Genomic DNA, 16,850 nt, shown 5'->3' with positions numbered 1-16,850 from the left:
TAAAGTAAAGGTTCTGCTGGTGGCAGAACAACTTGCTTCCATTCTATCTATGTATCTAAACTGCAGGTTCACAGCTGTTCGACCTTTCTGACAAAGTGCATGATGTCTTGTGCCAGAAGCTTTGGTTCCTCAAAGGCAGCAAAATGCCCTCCACGTGGCATGTAAGAGTAAGTGATGATGTTCTTGAAGGTCTCCTTTGCCCAGGCACGTGGTATGTGTACTAGCTCCTGAGGAAAAGCTGCAATCCCTGTGGGAACATATACTCCAACCCTAGAAGACATTAGTTAACTGCATTCTTGAAAGAAGTCTTGGGGAAAATCTATAAAGACCTTCTGACTCTGGTAACTGCCACAGTCAGCTAGAGGTTTCACCACAGCAACCCATTTTGTGGTCTGTACTCTGAAGAGCTTCACTTGTATTTGGATCTCCTTGAGTTTAAGAATGTTATACCCAAAGATGTGTAAAGTAGAGCCAACTTGCACACAGTTAAATCTTGAAATGTTACAGATTTTTAAGCTTACCTTGTTTTGTAGTTGTGTGATATGTGGCAAGATGCCACACCTCTTTGTGAAAGTCAGAAATGAGCTAGCTCATGTTTACTTTAGAAGTTATGGTACCAGCGTAACAAATGACTCTCTCGAGAGGAAAGGTAAACTGGTTCACTCTACAAAGAAAAGGACTTTCCTGTTTGTTTGTATGATCAATCACTTGGAGAATTCTGCTTAGCAGTATTTTCCTGGTCAGCCTCTCTTACTGTTATCTTAAAGCCAGCAGCTGTTAGAAGGTGCTTGGTTTCAAGTACTGCTCTCCAAATGACTTCCCCAAGTTTGTGCCTAACAGTTGTAGTTCTTACGTTTTATCCACCAGCAAGCCATATCCTTCCTAATTCAGTTTAAACTTCTGTCTTAGGAATGCTCATGATTTTCTGTTTTGTTTTTACTGAACTGAGCCACAGATTACATTTGTTTGGTAAATAAGTATATAGACCTGTATTTTGAACATAAACAAGACTGAATATACTTTGATAAGTCTTCTGCAATGTCTTGGCCACAAGCTACCTTGTGTGAATTATAGGTTCAAAAGAAAAGTGACGCTTAACTATATTTATCAAAAGAAAGTAAGAACTTGGATTTTTCTTGAACTAGTTAAATTTGCTGTTGTAAGTAACCTAAATGTTTACACAGGCAAATGTGGTTCAATCTCATTTGCAAATCTGTCTTGCACCTGCCACTTCATTACCTGGCATCAGCAGTTAGACCAGGGTCCTTGGAGAAGTTCTCCTTGTAGAATCGCATTGAGGACACAATGGAGGATGTCACCCAATAAATCATCACATTGGTCAAAAGCTCATCGAGAGTGTATTTGCTGTTGAGAGCGAAAGATGAAGAAATTTCATTGGAAGCTGTTTCTCAATATGCTGTATTGGGCTCATGCTCTGAAGAACAGTCGTTCCTCTTGTTCTCCACTTGTTTTGAAGCAGCGAATTAATCGGCACCATGCGCCCAGAGCAAAACTGCCTAGTGCTGAAGCAGTAGTTTGCAGGCAGTCTGCTATAAGCTTAAACTACTACTTGTCATGTGTAATCTTTCACCCTTAAAATTCAGCTTTGACTGGCCAGTCTTTTACCTATCTCCTCATTAGTTATCATCACTCATTCTTTTAATGAGTCTTCTCATGGAAGAGCATCTGTTTCTTACCTTTCCAAGCCTCCATCATCTTTATGCAGAAATGATTTATCTGTCCAGGTAGAGAATTTCTCCAAAATATATGCAGCAAGCCCCACAGGGGAGTCGTTCAGTCCACAACCTAATTCAGGAGAAGAACGGGAGAGCTATTGCAGCTGCCTGGCAGTGCAATACTTCAGTGGAAGTTAAACTAGACTTTCATGAATTCTTCGGAATTTTCTATGAGCATTCAGTAGAGAGTCTGTATTTTACTAGCCCTGGTAGTACTTTATTCTTGACAAATTCACCCCAGTGGAATTCTGGCTGTAACTGACAGCGCTACAAAGTCGAGTAATTCCTATACAAAAGAAGCTAGGAGCTAAGAAAGTCCTTTTAGTAATGTGTGGCAGAAGGAGCCAATTCAGATGTAAAGGGATTACACTCTGAAAAGAAATTTCAGATAAACTATTTGGGAGCACTGTCCTGCTTAGGATGGATAACCAGGACTCTGGTTACCCTTTTTATCTGATTTAAACTGGAGTGTTGTGTATCTGTTTCTGCCTTTGGGGAACACTAACAAACGTAAACACAGCAGGTACACAGCATATTATATCTGTGTGTTTACCTGTAAAACAGGGATAGGGATTACTTCAGTAGTGACAGAGGCTTGCCTTGGGAAGATTCCTGTACCATACACTAGGCTGTAGTTTTACAGTATGCTCAGTATTGCCTATTCTCAAGTGTATTTTCGTATGACTTTGGCACTGAGTGACTTTGTAGAAGATGATGCACAACATGGTCTCAATTTAATAGTGGACATAGCTAACGCAAAGTAAGTTTGTGCATTGGCACAACGGTTTCCCTGCGCTGGCAGGCCTAGAGTGATTTGCTACAGATCAAAGTAATATGAATGCTTTGACCAGCAATGGTAGGGCAGGCTGAAATGTGCCAGCTAGCACATGACCTGTCTGGAGATGAGCATTTTCTGGGCTGAAAGCTGCCTCTGAACCACTGTATTCAACGTCCATGGATTAGATGCTCAGAAATACCAGTCTTGTTTGCAGCTTATTAGTCATTCAACCTGTACCACATCTTAGGTACCACAACTTGTGGTGAGTGAAAATGCTTTAGCTTTGCTTTAAGCCTGCCTAATGAGCACTAAACTGATAATGTAGATATTTCTTGAGACTAAATAGGGAATACATTTTTTTTCCCCCTATTCATTTTCTCCATTTCACAATTTTAGTGTGCTACAAAATCCCTGCTCTTCTTTTTCCAGGTTCAAGAGTCTTAGACTATGTACAGTGCTTGTACAGAAGCTGCTCAGTCACTTCAGTCTTCCTTTTCTCCCCTTCCTGTATTATTCTAATTCTAAAATATATTTGTGAAACACGGTGAACAGGGGTGCAACAGATTCTGAATATCATGAATTTAGTGTTTTGTCTTAGTCTCTTTTTGCTTTCTTTAAGAGTTTGTAACATTCTCTTAAACTCTGAGCCGGCTGACGTTTCCAAGCACTATCCATGACTCATGGATTCTCTCATATGGCAGCAGCCAAACTAGAGCCCATTGTGATTTTCTTCCTCTACTTAAATTCCTTTGGACTTTGACATCAGTTTTTATTGGCCAGTTTAATCAACCAGTCACTTAAATGTTTTTGCAACTCTCTGCAGTTATCTTTAGATTAAACCAAACCCTGGATAGCTGTCAAATTTCTACTTAACCATTAACTTTTATCTGTAGAGAAATTAGGATCATGTTGAAATGTACAGCTGCCAGCACAGATTTTTGTGATACTCTCCCTCCCCTGGAACCTGCTTGCTTATTCCTATGCTTGGATTCTCATGTTAACTAGTTATTAGTCCATGAACTTAATCCTTTTCTTAAGGCAGTTTAATTTCTTGAAGAACATTGGGGGAGGAATCTCAACAAAACTTTTTTGGAAATGAAATATGTTCCATTACTGGATCCACAGCTCTTTGATTCTGCCAGAGCTCTGATTTTTGAAGCATGATTTCCCTGTGATATTATCACCTGTAAATAAATTCTCCTCTTTAAAATCAATTCTCCTCTTTAAAATAGTTCTGCTAGTTTTCTGATCAGAGACTAGACATACTGGTCTTCATTTTTCTGGGGCTACCTTCACTGTTTGGCTGTTAACCCCCCCCCCAAAAAAACCCCAACCTGGTATCTTGTTTGTCTCCTTTTATTTCTTTGGTATTGCGATCAGTTCAAGCAACAGACTAGGCATTAGTTGACATTTCAGTTTGAGTTTCTTCTTTTTCAGTGAATTGCCAGGATGGGGTGCTCTTCGTTCTATGGTCTCCACATCTGACACCAGTCTGAGACAGGTCCGCTGTCTTTCCTGATGAGGGATTATTTCAATAAAGGAATACCCCATAATCCTCGCTGGTGGGGACTGATGCAAATAATTCAGTTAACTTTTCTGAGATGCCCATATCTTTCTTCAGACTCCTTATCTACTGGCCCCACTAACTATGTCAGGCTTCTGGCTTTTCAGGTGTTAGGGCTGTGTCTACCTTTCTGCAAGTTTCACATTGCACTTGCTTATGGTATTTTTCTTGTTTTCACTCATATTTATTTCTAGAAGCTTCGATTTCAGGACCCTGTGCTTTACTTCAAGAGGCTTTTTGCGAAGGGGTTCTTTCCCCAAGAGAAGTGGTATGCCATTTAAAAGACCTTGAAAAGTAGTATTTGTAGTCTCCATCTTTTTTTAAGCTGTTCCTTTTAACTTCCTTTTACACGGTTCTTGTCCCCATGTGTTGCATTCAGTCACCAGAACTCATTGCTTCTCAAATGTGGTTGGTCTTTGTTCAACTATAAGTTTTTATATACCATAAGCAGTTAGTATACAACATTCATAGCGATATAGAGAAGGTTCATTACCCGCAGTGTCTGGTTTGGTGGCTTGGATGTGTAAGTATCCAGACTCTCGCAGAAGTTCATATATATTCTTCTGGATGAAAGGGTATGTACGTCGAACATCTTCCCTAGTGAGGCCTACAAGCCATGGTACATAAGCCCCAAGCATCACAGAAATCATCCTTCTCAAACCTTGTCTGCTGACGAAGATGAGATTCAGATGAAGCCCTTTTACAGATCTAAAATTAAGTTAATGAACAGAAGGTTAAATCAAGCAATTTTCTGTCTCCAAATCTTCTAGAAAATAAGTCTGGCTGGAGCTGTGATAGAAGCATTTCACTGAGCCAAATATATAAAGCCCTTCAGGTTCATCATGATTAAAAAAAAAAAAAAAAAGGGGGTTAGAAATGGTAAAGCTGGTGCCATCTCCATCCAGCTGTGCCACTGGTATGATGTTAACTTTAGGTACTCTGTTTCTGGATGTGGCATATCCATGCTGGTAGCTCTGGCTGTTGATCTTGTGGTATTCTGTGCTGTAGGGAACAGGCTGCGTTGGGTATTTTCTGAAAAGCTTGAGTAGATCACATGTGGCGACAGTGCTCTAGGTGCTGTGAAGGACAACTGCAATCAGGAACAGTGAGTTGCTCAGCCTGCAATCTAGCTGCTTTAAGAGCTTTCCCGCTTTATCTGTTCTCTGACCTAAGCATGGCTGTGGTGCCCACTTTTTATTAAATGCTAAACAATGAGCTGGGATGCCATCTTCTAAGGAAGGTATTGTGTTTCTTTTCTGATCAGTCTCAACTCTGCGTTTTAGATAGGAAAGTCCTATACTTTGTGGTACTGTTCAGCTGCTGAAAGGCTGAGCTCCTTCCTTTTCTCCTGGCTGATTTTAAATTTATCTCCTTCCTGATTTAGAATGATGATCTGTCTCCTTGAGGTCTCAAATCAAAATGCAGCAGAGTTTACTTCCACAGCTAGTGAAAGAGAAGCCAAACAGCACTGAAATTTAGAAAGTGTGAGAACTGTGCCAATATCAATGCAAAGCATATGAATACAACTGAATGCACAGGGGCGGGCATGTCCCTGGAGGAAACAAAGCAGAACGTGATGAGAGGCAGGGCAAACAGAAGGCAGGACCAGGACCATGGAGCCAGAAGGCAGGGTAAGAACTGGAGGCAGCTTTTCTGCACTGATTGCCTTTGCTACTCACTGTGGCAGCATCTGGGCCATGTTTGTGGTAATACGAGATCCCCAGTCTCCTCCCTGTAGGTAGTATTCCTTGAAGCCCAATCTGTTCATCAGCTTATGAAATATCCGAGCAGTTGCTATGGTGTCAAAACCTGTAGGTAAAGAGAAACACAGGAGACCTGTTTGTCCTAGTGTTCATCCCCTGGCCAAAGATCGTGGCCTGACAGAGGCACGTGAGTATGCTGCTCTGTGAAGGCACAGCGTGCTATGCTGCTCTGCCTTACTCCTTGGCAATAAAGTGAACACAAGATGATAGAAATTCAGTGGAAAGTGGAGAAAGTGGAAAGCAGACCTGGCTTCCAGCTACCGTTGCCTTACAAATCTCCACAGCCAGCCCCAGAGCCTCAGCCACGTGGGTGTTAGGGCAGAGCCAAGCATCTGCATTCACAAACTGCAGTGCCCAGGGGGCCTGGGGATGGCTGAGGTGTTACTCCAAAAGCCTTGCGATTCCAACAGAGCCTTTTCATTGCTTACCTTTCTGGTGTGGTGCCTCTGAGAAGCCATAGCCTGGGATGGATGGGCAGATGACCTCAAACACCACGTCACCCTCATTCAGGCCGTGCTCGGCTGGCTCCGTGAGCAGAGGGATGATCTTGTAGAACTCGTAGAAGGAGCCGGGCCAGCCGTGGACCATCAGCAGAGGTTGAACAGCTCGACCATGAGGGACGTAGGAGGGCTTCACATGGATAAAATGGATATCGATCCCTGCCACACATCCAAGACAGATAAATTAAAGCTCTGGTTCCATCATTGTTTCTGCTCTGGACTCTGAAGAAGGAGGGTGGCAAAATTGTAATTAGCGTTCGTAGCAGAAGTTACACAATCAACTCATGGCAAGAAGATGCCTAGCTGAAAGGGGATGCCTGGTATTGTACTTATGTCTCATCTTTTACATACAGACAGAGGTATTGGTCCCAGCCCCAGATATTGGGGTCACAGGAGATTGAGCATCCATCTCCTGAGAAGCTGATCTCACAGTATATGAGTAGAGCTGCACTTAAATGAATAGCATAATGCAGGTAAGACACATGCAAAAACATGACAAAATTACAAAATATGTGGGTAATAAAAAGAGAAACATGAAAAAGTAAGTGCAGGATAAAAGTTTAACCTGCAGATCACTTACATAAAGTCTGGCTGACCTCACCTGGCTAAACTGGGTGGTGGTGGGGGATATTCTAGCCTCACAGTCTGGGTAAATTTTGCAATTTTCAAAGGTGGCTTCAAGGCAATAGCAAAACCACTCATCATTAGCTAGCACAGGTTCAGAGCCAGATGAAGCCCATCTTGAAGCAGACCTAATCTTATTGCCACTGTGTAATGGTCTTAATCTATAGAAGGTTATTAATAATAGAGCCTCCACTAGTGATATTTCACTCATATCACTAAGCTGTTATGCATACTGTTGTCTTAAATACTGTAATCTCTTAAATCCCCCCCTTCTCTCTGTGCATTTCAGAGTGAGACCTGCTCAGGCCACAGAGACCCCCTCACCTTCAATGGTCGTTTGGAAATGGGGGTATTTGTTCAGGACTTCCACTTGCTTGCGCCAGTCGAACTGGTTCCTCCAGTAGGCCACCACCTTCTGCAGGTAGCTGGAATTGAAGCCGTAGTGGAAGGCAGCCCCTTCCAGCTGCGGTGTGTAACGGGCCTGCTCCAGGCGGCGGTGCAGGTCCTGTGGAGGGGAGCCCTTCATGCGAGGCTGGCCAGCTGCCCACGCGTGCCCTACACCAGGGCGGTCATGGACGGGGTCTCCTGGCTCCGTTGGCTTTTATATCACTCTCTGGGACACCACAAGCCCTCCTGAAGCAGTGCCATAATCTGCATGAGCTCCTGAATCATTTATATGGGGTATATACTTTTCTACAGGTTACCAGTTCCCCTAGGGCACCCAGGAGTACTGGGTCCTACTCTTGCCTTGCTGCTAACTCGCTTTGAGTTTTTGGCACTAGGAGCTTGCCAGCACTGCCAGCTGGGAGAATAATAAGAAGCTCAGCCTGAGCTGCCAACTGCTAGTTGGCCAGATAATTAGGGTCAGGCATGTAGGGACAGAGGTGCTGTGACTCAGTCAAGACCCCGTCCCTCTTCACCCTTCCAGCCCTTCCCTCTGTGGAAGCCCCTCAGTCCTGCCCCGCTGGTGCTACTGCTGTCCCAACGCCCTCCTACCCCACTCCACCATCCGCAGACCCACTGTCAAAGTCTGCTGCTCCAAGCGTGGCCTTTCCGCAGGAGCAGCCCCAGGTAGCGTGGAGGGTCTATGGTCTCAGAAAGTCTTTATGGGACATTGCAATGAATCTGAGCTCAAATCCCATTCATAAAGAGCAGTGAGCCAGAGCATCATCTAATGGAGCTAGGTAGCTGCACTGGCATATATAAGTGCACTGCTGTCACCCCCAAGACATCACCTCGAAGCAGTAAGGTGGGTGATGGACTGGCTCCACCTTGCAGCTTTCTGCCCCTCCTTACATCCCAGCCACTGGTACCTCGATTTCTTTGTCAGATGTTTCAATCTTGAAGGGACGGATACTTTCATCTTCTTTCACTTTTAGAGGTCTTTCACCTGAGCCCCACCATCCATCGCCCATTTCAATAGTCTTGATCTTGTGTCTAGACCTCAGCCAGTAAACCAGCATCCCTCCAACCCCCAGGGCAGCTGCAGGGACCAGGACTGCATTCTTCTGAGAATATTCAAAAGACCTGGGGAGGCATAAAATAGTTTGTGTTCAACAACAGAAGTGTCAAGGGTAAAGGGACTATGCTGAGGCTTGTATTCACATCAGTTGGGCCTAAGCAGTAGCAAATGCCTACAAATCCCATGGAGTCAGCAGGGGCTGGGGGTTTCTGTTATTTTTGAAGATCACGGGCAAGATTTGGGGCAGGGTTAAATCTACCAGTGCTTCTTAGAGACCTCAAGTCCTTGCTGATCCGGACTTGCTGATCACAAGGCTTCCTTGTCCCTCTCCTTGTGAACCAGGGTGCTCTGGAGCACAAGGGTCAATAGGATATGGGCCAATCTATTTTAAGGCAGGTACTGGAGTGAATGGGATACAGCAGCTGGACTCCTCCAGGAACAAAAACTGCACAGATAGAATGGGCTGAGGAGCAGGAGCAGAGACAAGGGTCTTCAGCTGCTGGAGAGAGCTGGATGTGCTCAATGTGCCCCTCTTGGCAGTGCTATATACATAGCTCCCCTACAGATTCAATCATCTTTTAGGGCAGCATTGGCCCTCCACCATAGCTTTCCATGGGCAAGGGCCTAGGCTTGTCTGTCTGGTGCGCCTGTTTCTGTTCTAGACAGCAAGGTTTCAGACTTTCTTGAGGTGTGGGAGCTAAGTCACCAGAGTAGGTTTTAACAGACATGCAGCGTGTTTCAAAATGGTTCAAATGCTTGAGCAATCAGTCCTAAATGTAGTGTACCTTCCCGTCCCTCTGACCTGTGCCTCAAGCTCTCCAGCTTCCCTTGGGGATTAGTAGAGGTGTCTGGGGCTATTGCAGGGGTCTGCAAGGGGACTGTGAATGAAGATTTTGTTGTTGTTGTCATACAGGGTAGGGAAGGGACTATGCTGTGCCCCAACCAGGGTGCTAGTAAAAAGTGGAGGCCTCAGCACAGAGCAACTGTTTCACTCACCTGATCCAGGAAAAGATGCTCTCCCTACAAAACGGGAAAAAAAAGAAAGATCCTTATAGTTTGATAGTGTTGTCTGAATGGTACCAGCCCTTGGGGATGGTGCAAAGAACGTCACCTGCCAGCACCATTTACTGCCCAGCCATGGGATCACAAGCTGTTTAGCCACCTGGCAACATCTGCCATTATTTTTCCTACTTTTTGGATGGGACAGAAAGAGAGGGGCTCAGAGCACTCCCTCTGCACAAAGAGACAATGTTTCTGGTCTGAGTTTTAGCTAGATAGTTTGTTGCCATAATATTCCCTCCTTCAACACAATTTAGATAAAAGGCACTAAACAACTGGGTAGGTGTCCTTGCGGTGTTTCATCCTACGAGCGGCTGTGTTACTTCACCCACGAAAATAGTTTATTTTGACTGCTGTGTAGCGATAGGTGCACAGCCTTGGCAGGCGACTTTCAAGCTCAAGGGTTATTCTGCTGCCAGCCACGTCGTACTCATCGTGCTGCAGGGCTGGCACGAGCAGAGGCTTGTGGGACCTTTCCCTGTTCAGAGTTCAATGAGCTGCTATACCTTTGCTACTTCTAACTACTCCTGACTAGATACCAAGCTTTTAGGTCTCATCTGCCTGCAAGAAAAAGAAAACATCCTCCTTGGTTCTCTTTCAGCCTCGTAGATTCTCTTGCAAGAAAAGCACAATCTAAAATCTAGCAAAATTAGAAGCAACAAGAGAAAGTTTTGTTACTCTGCCTTGTGGAAGGCAGGTAGATTAGGGAGCTGTTTGGTGTCATAATTACAATATCTTGAGACAAAAAAAAAAAAAAAGGGACATGAAACTCCATGAAAAACCAAGTCTGCTGGGTGTTTCTTTTTACCTACTATTGTTTCCCACCACTGCCTGTGATGCAGAACCCGGTGCCTGTACTGGAGACCCCAGCAGTTGCCAAGGCAATTTGGTAACAATCTCTGAGACAGCCTATGTGTGATTTTTAAGGAGATATCTCCTTAAACCGCTCCCAGACAAGGAAGAACAGGGCTCCTAAGAGCAAACAGTGTCAGCCTCCACCTCCCTGGAGGCTAAGCAGCTTATGCAACAGGTAATAATATCCCTCTGTACTTACATCCCGGAGTTTAGTGAGTCAGAGGCATGAAACCAGTTATCATGGCAATAGCACAAACTCGGCACTGCTCACAAAGCAAGCATGTCCCAGAAGCAACTCTCTGAGTGACACAAAACAAGGCTCAGTCTAATAAAACCTCCTCCCCACTCATGCCCAGGAGAACTCAGCTGCACGCTCCCACCCCCCGAAGGCCTGGTGACCCCACAGGGGCTTTCTTCTGCCCCAGCTCCAGGGAGCCCTGTTCAGAGTCCCTCCTCCTCGCACCGAGGAGATCTCACCAGGCATTTGGAAGGCTCTTCTGCCACATGTCTGCTCCTCCTCGCCTGGCCGCTGCTCCGAGCGAAACAACCCCAATGTCTCCTCTGCTGGCTTTCTCTTCGGTAGTGACGCTCTCTCCGTGACAATGCAAGCTACATCATCCATTAGTGCCACCTATTGCCTAAGTGTGCAGTTGCAAATTAAGTTCAACAGAGGCAAATGCAAAGTCTTGCATGGGGAGGGAATAGCCCTGTGCACCAGCACAGGCTGGATGCCAGATACATAGAAAGCAACTCTGCGAAGACTGGCCTGAGGTCCTCAGCTAAGCCTCAGTCACCAAGGTGTCCTTGCAGCAAAGGCCAGCTGTGTACAGGGCTATATAGCAAGCGTGTCAGCCAGCAGGCTAAGTGAAGCGATCCTTCGCTCTCTTCAGCACTTGTGAGACCAAATCTGGAGTGCCATGTCCAGTTCTGGCCTTGCTGGTAGAGGAAAGACTGGGGTGGTGGTGTAGGGCCACCAGGCTGCCGGGGGGCTGGAGCATGTGGTGTACGAGGAGACACAGAGAGACCTGGGCTTGTTCAGCCTGGAGAAGAGAAGGCAAAGAGTTGGGTCTTATTGCTGTCTACAGCTACCTAGTGGAGAGCGTAGGAAAAAGGGACCCAGACTCCTCTTGGAGGAGCAACAGTTGAAGGACAAAAGGCAATGAATGCAAATTGCAACAAGGGAAATTCTGGTTAGATATGAGGAGAAATCAGTTCACCACGGAGGTATTCAGACACTAGGACAGGGGCCCAGAGAGGATGTGGGATCTCAGCCCTTGGAGGCATTCAAAATTTGACAGGAACAAGGCAGTGAGCAACCTGACCTACCTGAACCTGCTCTGAGCAGGAGTTGGGATGAGCTGACCTCCAGGTGTCCCTTCTAATCTGTGTATCACATGGCTCTGTTCCATGTGCACCTGTGATTTGCAGCAGCCAAAACAAAGGAAAAGTTAAGTTTTTCATTTGCCACAGAAATCAATGCTTTGTTTTACCTCAGGGAACTAGATTTCATTTCCCTCATGGCTGGTAAAATCTTACTGGATAAAGCCTTCTCCTTCCTAAATTGTTGCACAGTGTCCTTGCTGTGCTTCACTCCAGGAAGAGCTACATTTTACTGTCAGAGGAAACGGTTCCTATCTCCATGCAATGCTCAAAGTGAAGTACCATCACCAGTGAGCTCTGTGATGATTAGGTCTCATACTGCTGTGAGTTCATATGCAGCCAGTGTGCCATCAAAAAGAGCCATCGGGAAGAAAAGCCTGTAAATCCTTCATTTGGTCAAAGTTCAATTTATTGCTACACCATAGCTATTTCTGGTTATGTCCATCTGGGATTACTTAGCTTTAAGGTTCTATTTCCCAAACAAAACCAGCTCTCTTGAGGCCTCTTGGAAGATGGTATCCCTGATTGCAGAGGGACTACAGTCAGAAGACTAGAGAATTATTAGCAACAAGAGGAAAGAATTACAACCCATGTGGAAGGTAGCTGAGGACCCTGTAAGATGCCAGGTTGAGGTACAACAGGCTGTGATGTCTCCAGGAGACAAAAGAGACCTCAGGAAAATTCTATTTCTTACTTAGCACTGGGAAAAAGCATAAAGGCTGGTGGAGGAAGGTCTGGCTTAAATATCTGAGACTGAAATTATCTATACCAGGAATGTGGGAAAAGAGCCAGCAGAGCTAGTTAAAGCTGCAGAGAAAAGATGCAAGTTGCTGCTCTCTGTCTAAAAGATTTGGGAGAATCAGAACAGCTTTTGCTTAAGATATAAGGGGACACGCCAAGCCATTAATTCCCTGGGGGTAAAAGGCAACAACCCCCTAGTGATAAATCTGAAACAGCTGAGATGCCAGGATCCCATCTACTGAAATGGACCGTATGTGCAGGAGTTTTGTGTGAGTGCTGGTGGGCAGAGATCAAAGGGTCCCAGAGGAAATCTCGCCCTGGGATGCTGCAGCAGATTGTCCGTGGAAAACAAGTTTTTTTCCCTTCTCTCTTACAACCTCTAGTGGCCAAAATGCACAAATCCAGGCAGAAACTGCTTGCTGGAGTCAACAAAGCCGCCTCCCACGAGATTATGATGCATTTCCCATAAATGGAAAGGGGAATCCCACAGGAAAGGACGTGCAAAAGTGTCTCAGAGCATCTCCCTGCACTGGGGCAGGATCCTTTATCCTTAATGACAGACACCTTAGCAAACCCGTTTTTAAAAAGCCTCCTTGGAGCACTATTACAAAGTTTTCTGCCTCTGTCCCAGCGCTGTGATTTTCCTGGTTCAGCTGCTATTCTGGCATGGCGGAAAAAAAAAAGAGAATAACTTCTGATATACTGTATCTCACTATTGCATCTCTGTCTAAACTTCCAATTGCTGCCATCCCGCAATCCCTTTACGACTGGCATCATTTTATAAAGGGATTTAATATGTTTCCATTGCACAAATCACATACTAACAGAGAGCTTGTTTCCTATGTTTTTCTCTTGCTCTTGTCACTGATCTGCAGGATCACCCCTGCATCAATGATAGAAAATGTGCATGTGGAAGTGTTACCGTAATGTATTTTTTCAGCGGGTTTAGCAGCTGGACAGAAGCAGGAGGAGCCAAACACAACATAACCTGCCAGGTCTCCCTGGCCCATTCACTACTGCTGGCGTAGCGTGACCTGACGCTGGAGAAAGCACCCAAAGGCCAAGCAGCAGTTCTGCAAATACTGGGTGCCCTCTAGTGGGAAAGAGGAGCTCGCAGTACACGTAATACCACTTTTTTTTCCATTTGGGCTTTTTTTTCTATTTTGGACTTTCTGTTTTTCTCACTGCCAGTTGCATATAATCATAATCCAAGCCTCATAAATGCTATTAATACTGAAACCTGAGATACAGGGAGGAAAGCCAGTGACTTCTGGTTATGAAATGAGCTAATGAACAGGGGTAAGAATGGAGCACAAAAGCTTTGAACATAGGTCTTTTATACCTTGAGATGCTGTGGCAACTTGGAAATTATTATTCTGACCTTCAGAGCCATTGCAAGGCCCTCGCTGCCATTTATGGCCCTGGCTGTAATGCACTGCCCTTCATCTTACAGCGTGAAGGCTTTGCTGCATAATTTTCCTTTTGCATGCACAAAATCAGGTTCACTGTCTAAAGAATATTACTAGAGAGCAAATGGTGCTCAGTAACAGGGGATCTTTATGAATATGGTCTCCTGACTTATACCAAGGACCAGCTCTCTCCTTTTTATCTGGTCAGTGGCCACTACCAGTGAGCTGCTGGCCAGTGATGTTGCAGGGCAGGGCAATGTCTGGAAGCTTCAGATCTTCCCTGTGCTCCTCCAGGCTCCTGCAACCCTGCTTGCCACATGGTATCACTCTGTCTTTGAAATTCATCTTCTTCCTTTGCTTTTAAGGAAGGTCCTTAAGGCTAATGAAGCTTTCCTTTGCTTCACTGGATCTTTGCTCCCACAGGCCAAAGACACCGAATGCTGTATTTCCCTGCATGACTTCTGAAGGGGAATGGTCCCCATGGTCCAACAGGTCCAAGCTGGGACTGTCCATGCACATGCAAATCTTCTCAATTGATACTGTATTAAAAAAGCCCTGCCCAGAAATAGGATCGCATGGGAAAAATCGGAGAGCTTACCACGTGTGGCTGTGTCCTGGGCGTTAAGAAATAGTCCCAAGCACAATACCCTACCTGCAATGGACGAGCAAAGATTTCACCTTCCCTGTGAGGTCTCAGAACCGTTCAGCTGGTTGGTGGGAGATTTGTTTTGCACCAAAGTCTACTCCAGCCCTGAATGGCAGGCTCTGTGCTCAGCCTCGGTGATCACATCCCTGGAGGAAACACTGAGCTCCGAAGCACTTCCAAGCTGTTAATTCCTGAATCTTATTAACAAGAGCCAGCTGAAACATCTGAAAGCAGATCACAGCAACACCTTGCTCCTGCCTCCACCAGCAGCCAGCCCACGAGGCCTCTGTGCTGCTCCACGTTATCTTATATAAAACTCGGATTGCAGGAGCGATGAACAACTTGGGAGGGCCAGGGACAATCTCTCCCATCCCCTCCTCCCCCTTCACAAATGCTTCTTTCTTGCCTAGAAAGCCCATCATCATTTCTGCAAGTACCTTCCCCCCAACACCTTCTCTTTAGTCCTCTGCACTGCACTGTAGTTGAATAAGTGTTTTCCCATCTGGAAATGGCCCCTTCTCTGCTTCTCTTATTCTCAGGAGACCTCACAAATGTTTCACTGCTACCTCCAGCAAGGACTGGCCCCTTCTGTTGCTAATTAGGGAGCTAAGATGTTCCCCCAGGCACTTCCCAGTGAAACCGAGCCCATTAAATGAATGGCAGGCAACATCTCTGGGGGTGGGGAGCAAAGTTACACAACAGCTGCTTGGAAACAGGCAGTTTGTTACGTGTGCTGGTTTTAGAGACTCAGCAACATTAAAAAAAAAAAAGCAACTTTCAAGTCCAAAACAGTGTATTTAGGTCACTGATACCCCGGGGATAATCTTGGGGATATTGACGATGGGAGGCAGGCAGCAGGCACCGGGGGCTTGTGCTCAGAGCCCAAATGCGCAAAACGTGATGGTCACTGCGTGTGCACCCAGCCATGCACTGAAAGCCAGGTGTACGGGTCCTTTCTGTGCTCTGGGATGTGGGTGCTGCTATGCTGCGCACTAGGAGTCTTAATCCTGGAGTGTAATGTGAGACAGGGCCCTCTTGGGCTTGGACACATTGCTGGCTTTTTGGTAAGTGAGTGTCGTGGAGGCTTGCGGGCTTGGCTCAGCTAACCCAGGCGCCCAGCAGCCTGGACATGAGGCATTTCTTATACAGAAGGAAACTCCATACAATCAGTACAGATACAACTTTAAACCCTGGTCAGTTATGCCATTTTTATTGTCTTACAATCTTAGGAGTGCGTCATGTATCATCTGCAACCGTTGCTCCAAGCCATGTAAAATTAGCATCTTGCAAAGAAAGCAAGAATCATTAAAAAAAAAGGATGCAACTGACCAAAGGCACTTGAGTGAGGGACTAGTCTTAAGATCTGGAGGACAGTATAGATATAAATATCTTACGGAAAAGAATATCCTGGGTGATTTGCCATTACGGTAGTGACAGAAGCATTAGTGGCAGAAACAAAGGGCTTATCTTCAACAAAGGGTTGCAGATAAATCAGTATAGGTAGGGGGTCTATACTCAATAATTTGTTTAGTTTAACAAAAAAATCTCTAAAAAAGCAATCTCCATCCTTCTCAATAACAATGACTGCTGCTGAGGATCCTGTAATAGTAACTATTATCGCAGGCCAGATCCCAAGTTCCTTTTCTCCATCCTTATCTTGGCAAACTCCTAGTCTTGCTTTTGGTGGGCATCAGTGCTCAGCGGCTGTGAGGGGAAGGTGTGTTGCAGGAGAAGGGCAGGTTGTCTCTGTCCTGTTGCTCTGCCATAGCTCTGCATAGCCAACTTCCCGAAACTAGTGCTTACAAAGAAGGGCTTCAGAGGGAAAAGGAGAAGCCCAAATCTAAGCATGGGTTTTGCAGCTGAGCATTAGGCACCCACAGAGCTCCCATGATCGGTATGGGAGGCAGCTGAGGGGCTGCTGGAGTGTGTGAGCTCCCCTTTGCAGGCCTGAAGAAATGTGCAAGAGGAGACATGTTTTTTGAGAAGTTGGTCTCATGATGTGTTCAGTTCACTGGAAATTTTGTGAAGTTTTCTGCTCTGATTCTGTGCGTTATTTCCTCCCTTTTTGGGAACTGCACTAGCTATTTGGAAATATTTCTGTGGCCTCCTTTCTGAGTAATTATTTATTCTCTCTATGGTTTTTCCTACTGTCCATTATTAGTTGTTATGCCTACATTGTATAACAACAGCAACAACAACAGTAATATGAAGAAACTCTTCAGGTCCAGAGGCATTAAGAAAATGAAGACTGAATCAGCTGAACTTCTAACATAAGGATATGATTTTCATTTTTCATTAAAAACAGCTAGTCTGGAAAACCAGGGATGTTTCAG

The 16,850-nt window shown here is 45.3% G+C and overlaps 1 protein-coding gene across 2 annotated transcripts; it reads right to left on the bottom strand.

Moving 5' to 3' along the window:
- Positions 1-42: 42 nt before the first annotated feature.
- Positions 43-10,881, bottom strand: LOC127014846 (epoxide hydrolase 1-like). Of its 2 annotated transcripts, XM_050894471.1 has the most exons (10): positions 10,819-10,881; positions 9,424-9,447; positions 8,279-8,492; positions 7,290-7,470; positions 6,270-6,500; positions 5,758-5,887; positions 4,572-4,786; positions 1,698-1,806; positions 1,240-1,365; positions 43-270 (listed from the first exon to the last, which is right to left on the bottom strand). In XM_050894471.1, the coding sequence occupies exons 1-10, from the start codon at positions 10,845-10,847 to the stop codon at positions 69-71; spliced, it is 1,461 nt and encodes a 486-aa protein (XP_050750428.1). In that variant the 5' UTR covers positions 10,848-10,881; the 3' UTR covers positions 43-68. The 2 variants fall into 2 exon arrangements, with proteins under 2 accessions (XP_050750428.1, XP_050750427.1); XM_050894470.1 differs by lacking the exon at positions 9,424-9,447 and having other exon boundaries at positions 10,819-10,859.
- Positions 10,882-16,850: the final 5,969 nt, after the last annotated feature.

The sequence above is a fragment of the Gymnogyps californianus genome, chromosome 3, assembly GCF_018139145.2.
Source record: "Gymnogyps californianus isolate 813 chromosome 3, ASM1813914v2, whole genome shotgun sequence".
Taxonomy (NCBI): domain Eukaryota; kingdom Metazoa; phylum Chordata; class Aves; order Accipitriformes; family Cathartidae; genus Gymnogyps; species Gymnogyps californianus.
This window is presented reverse-complemented; position numbering and strand designations above follow the sequence as displayed.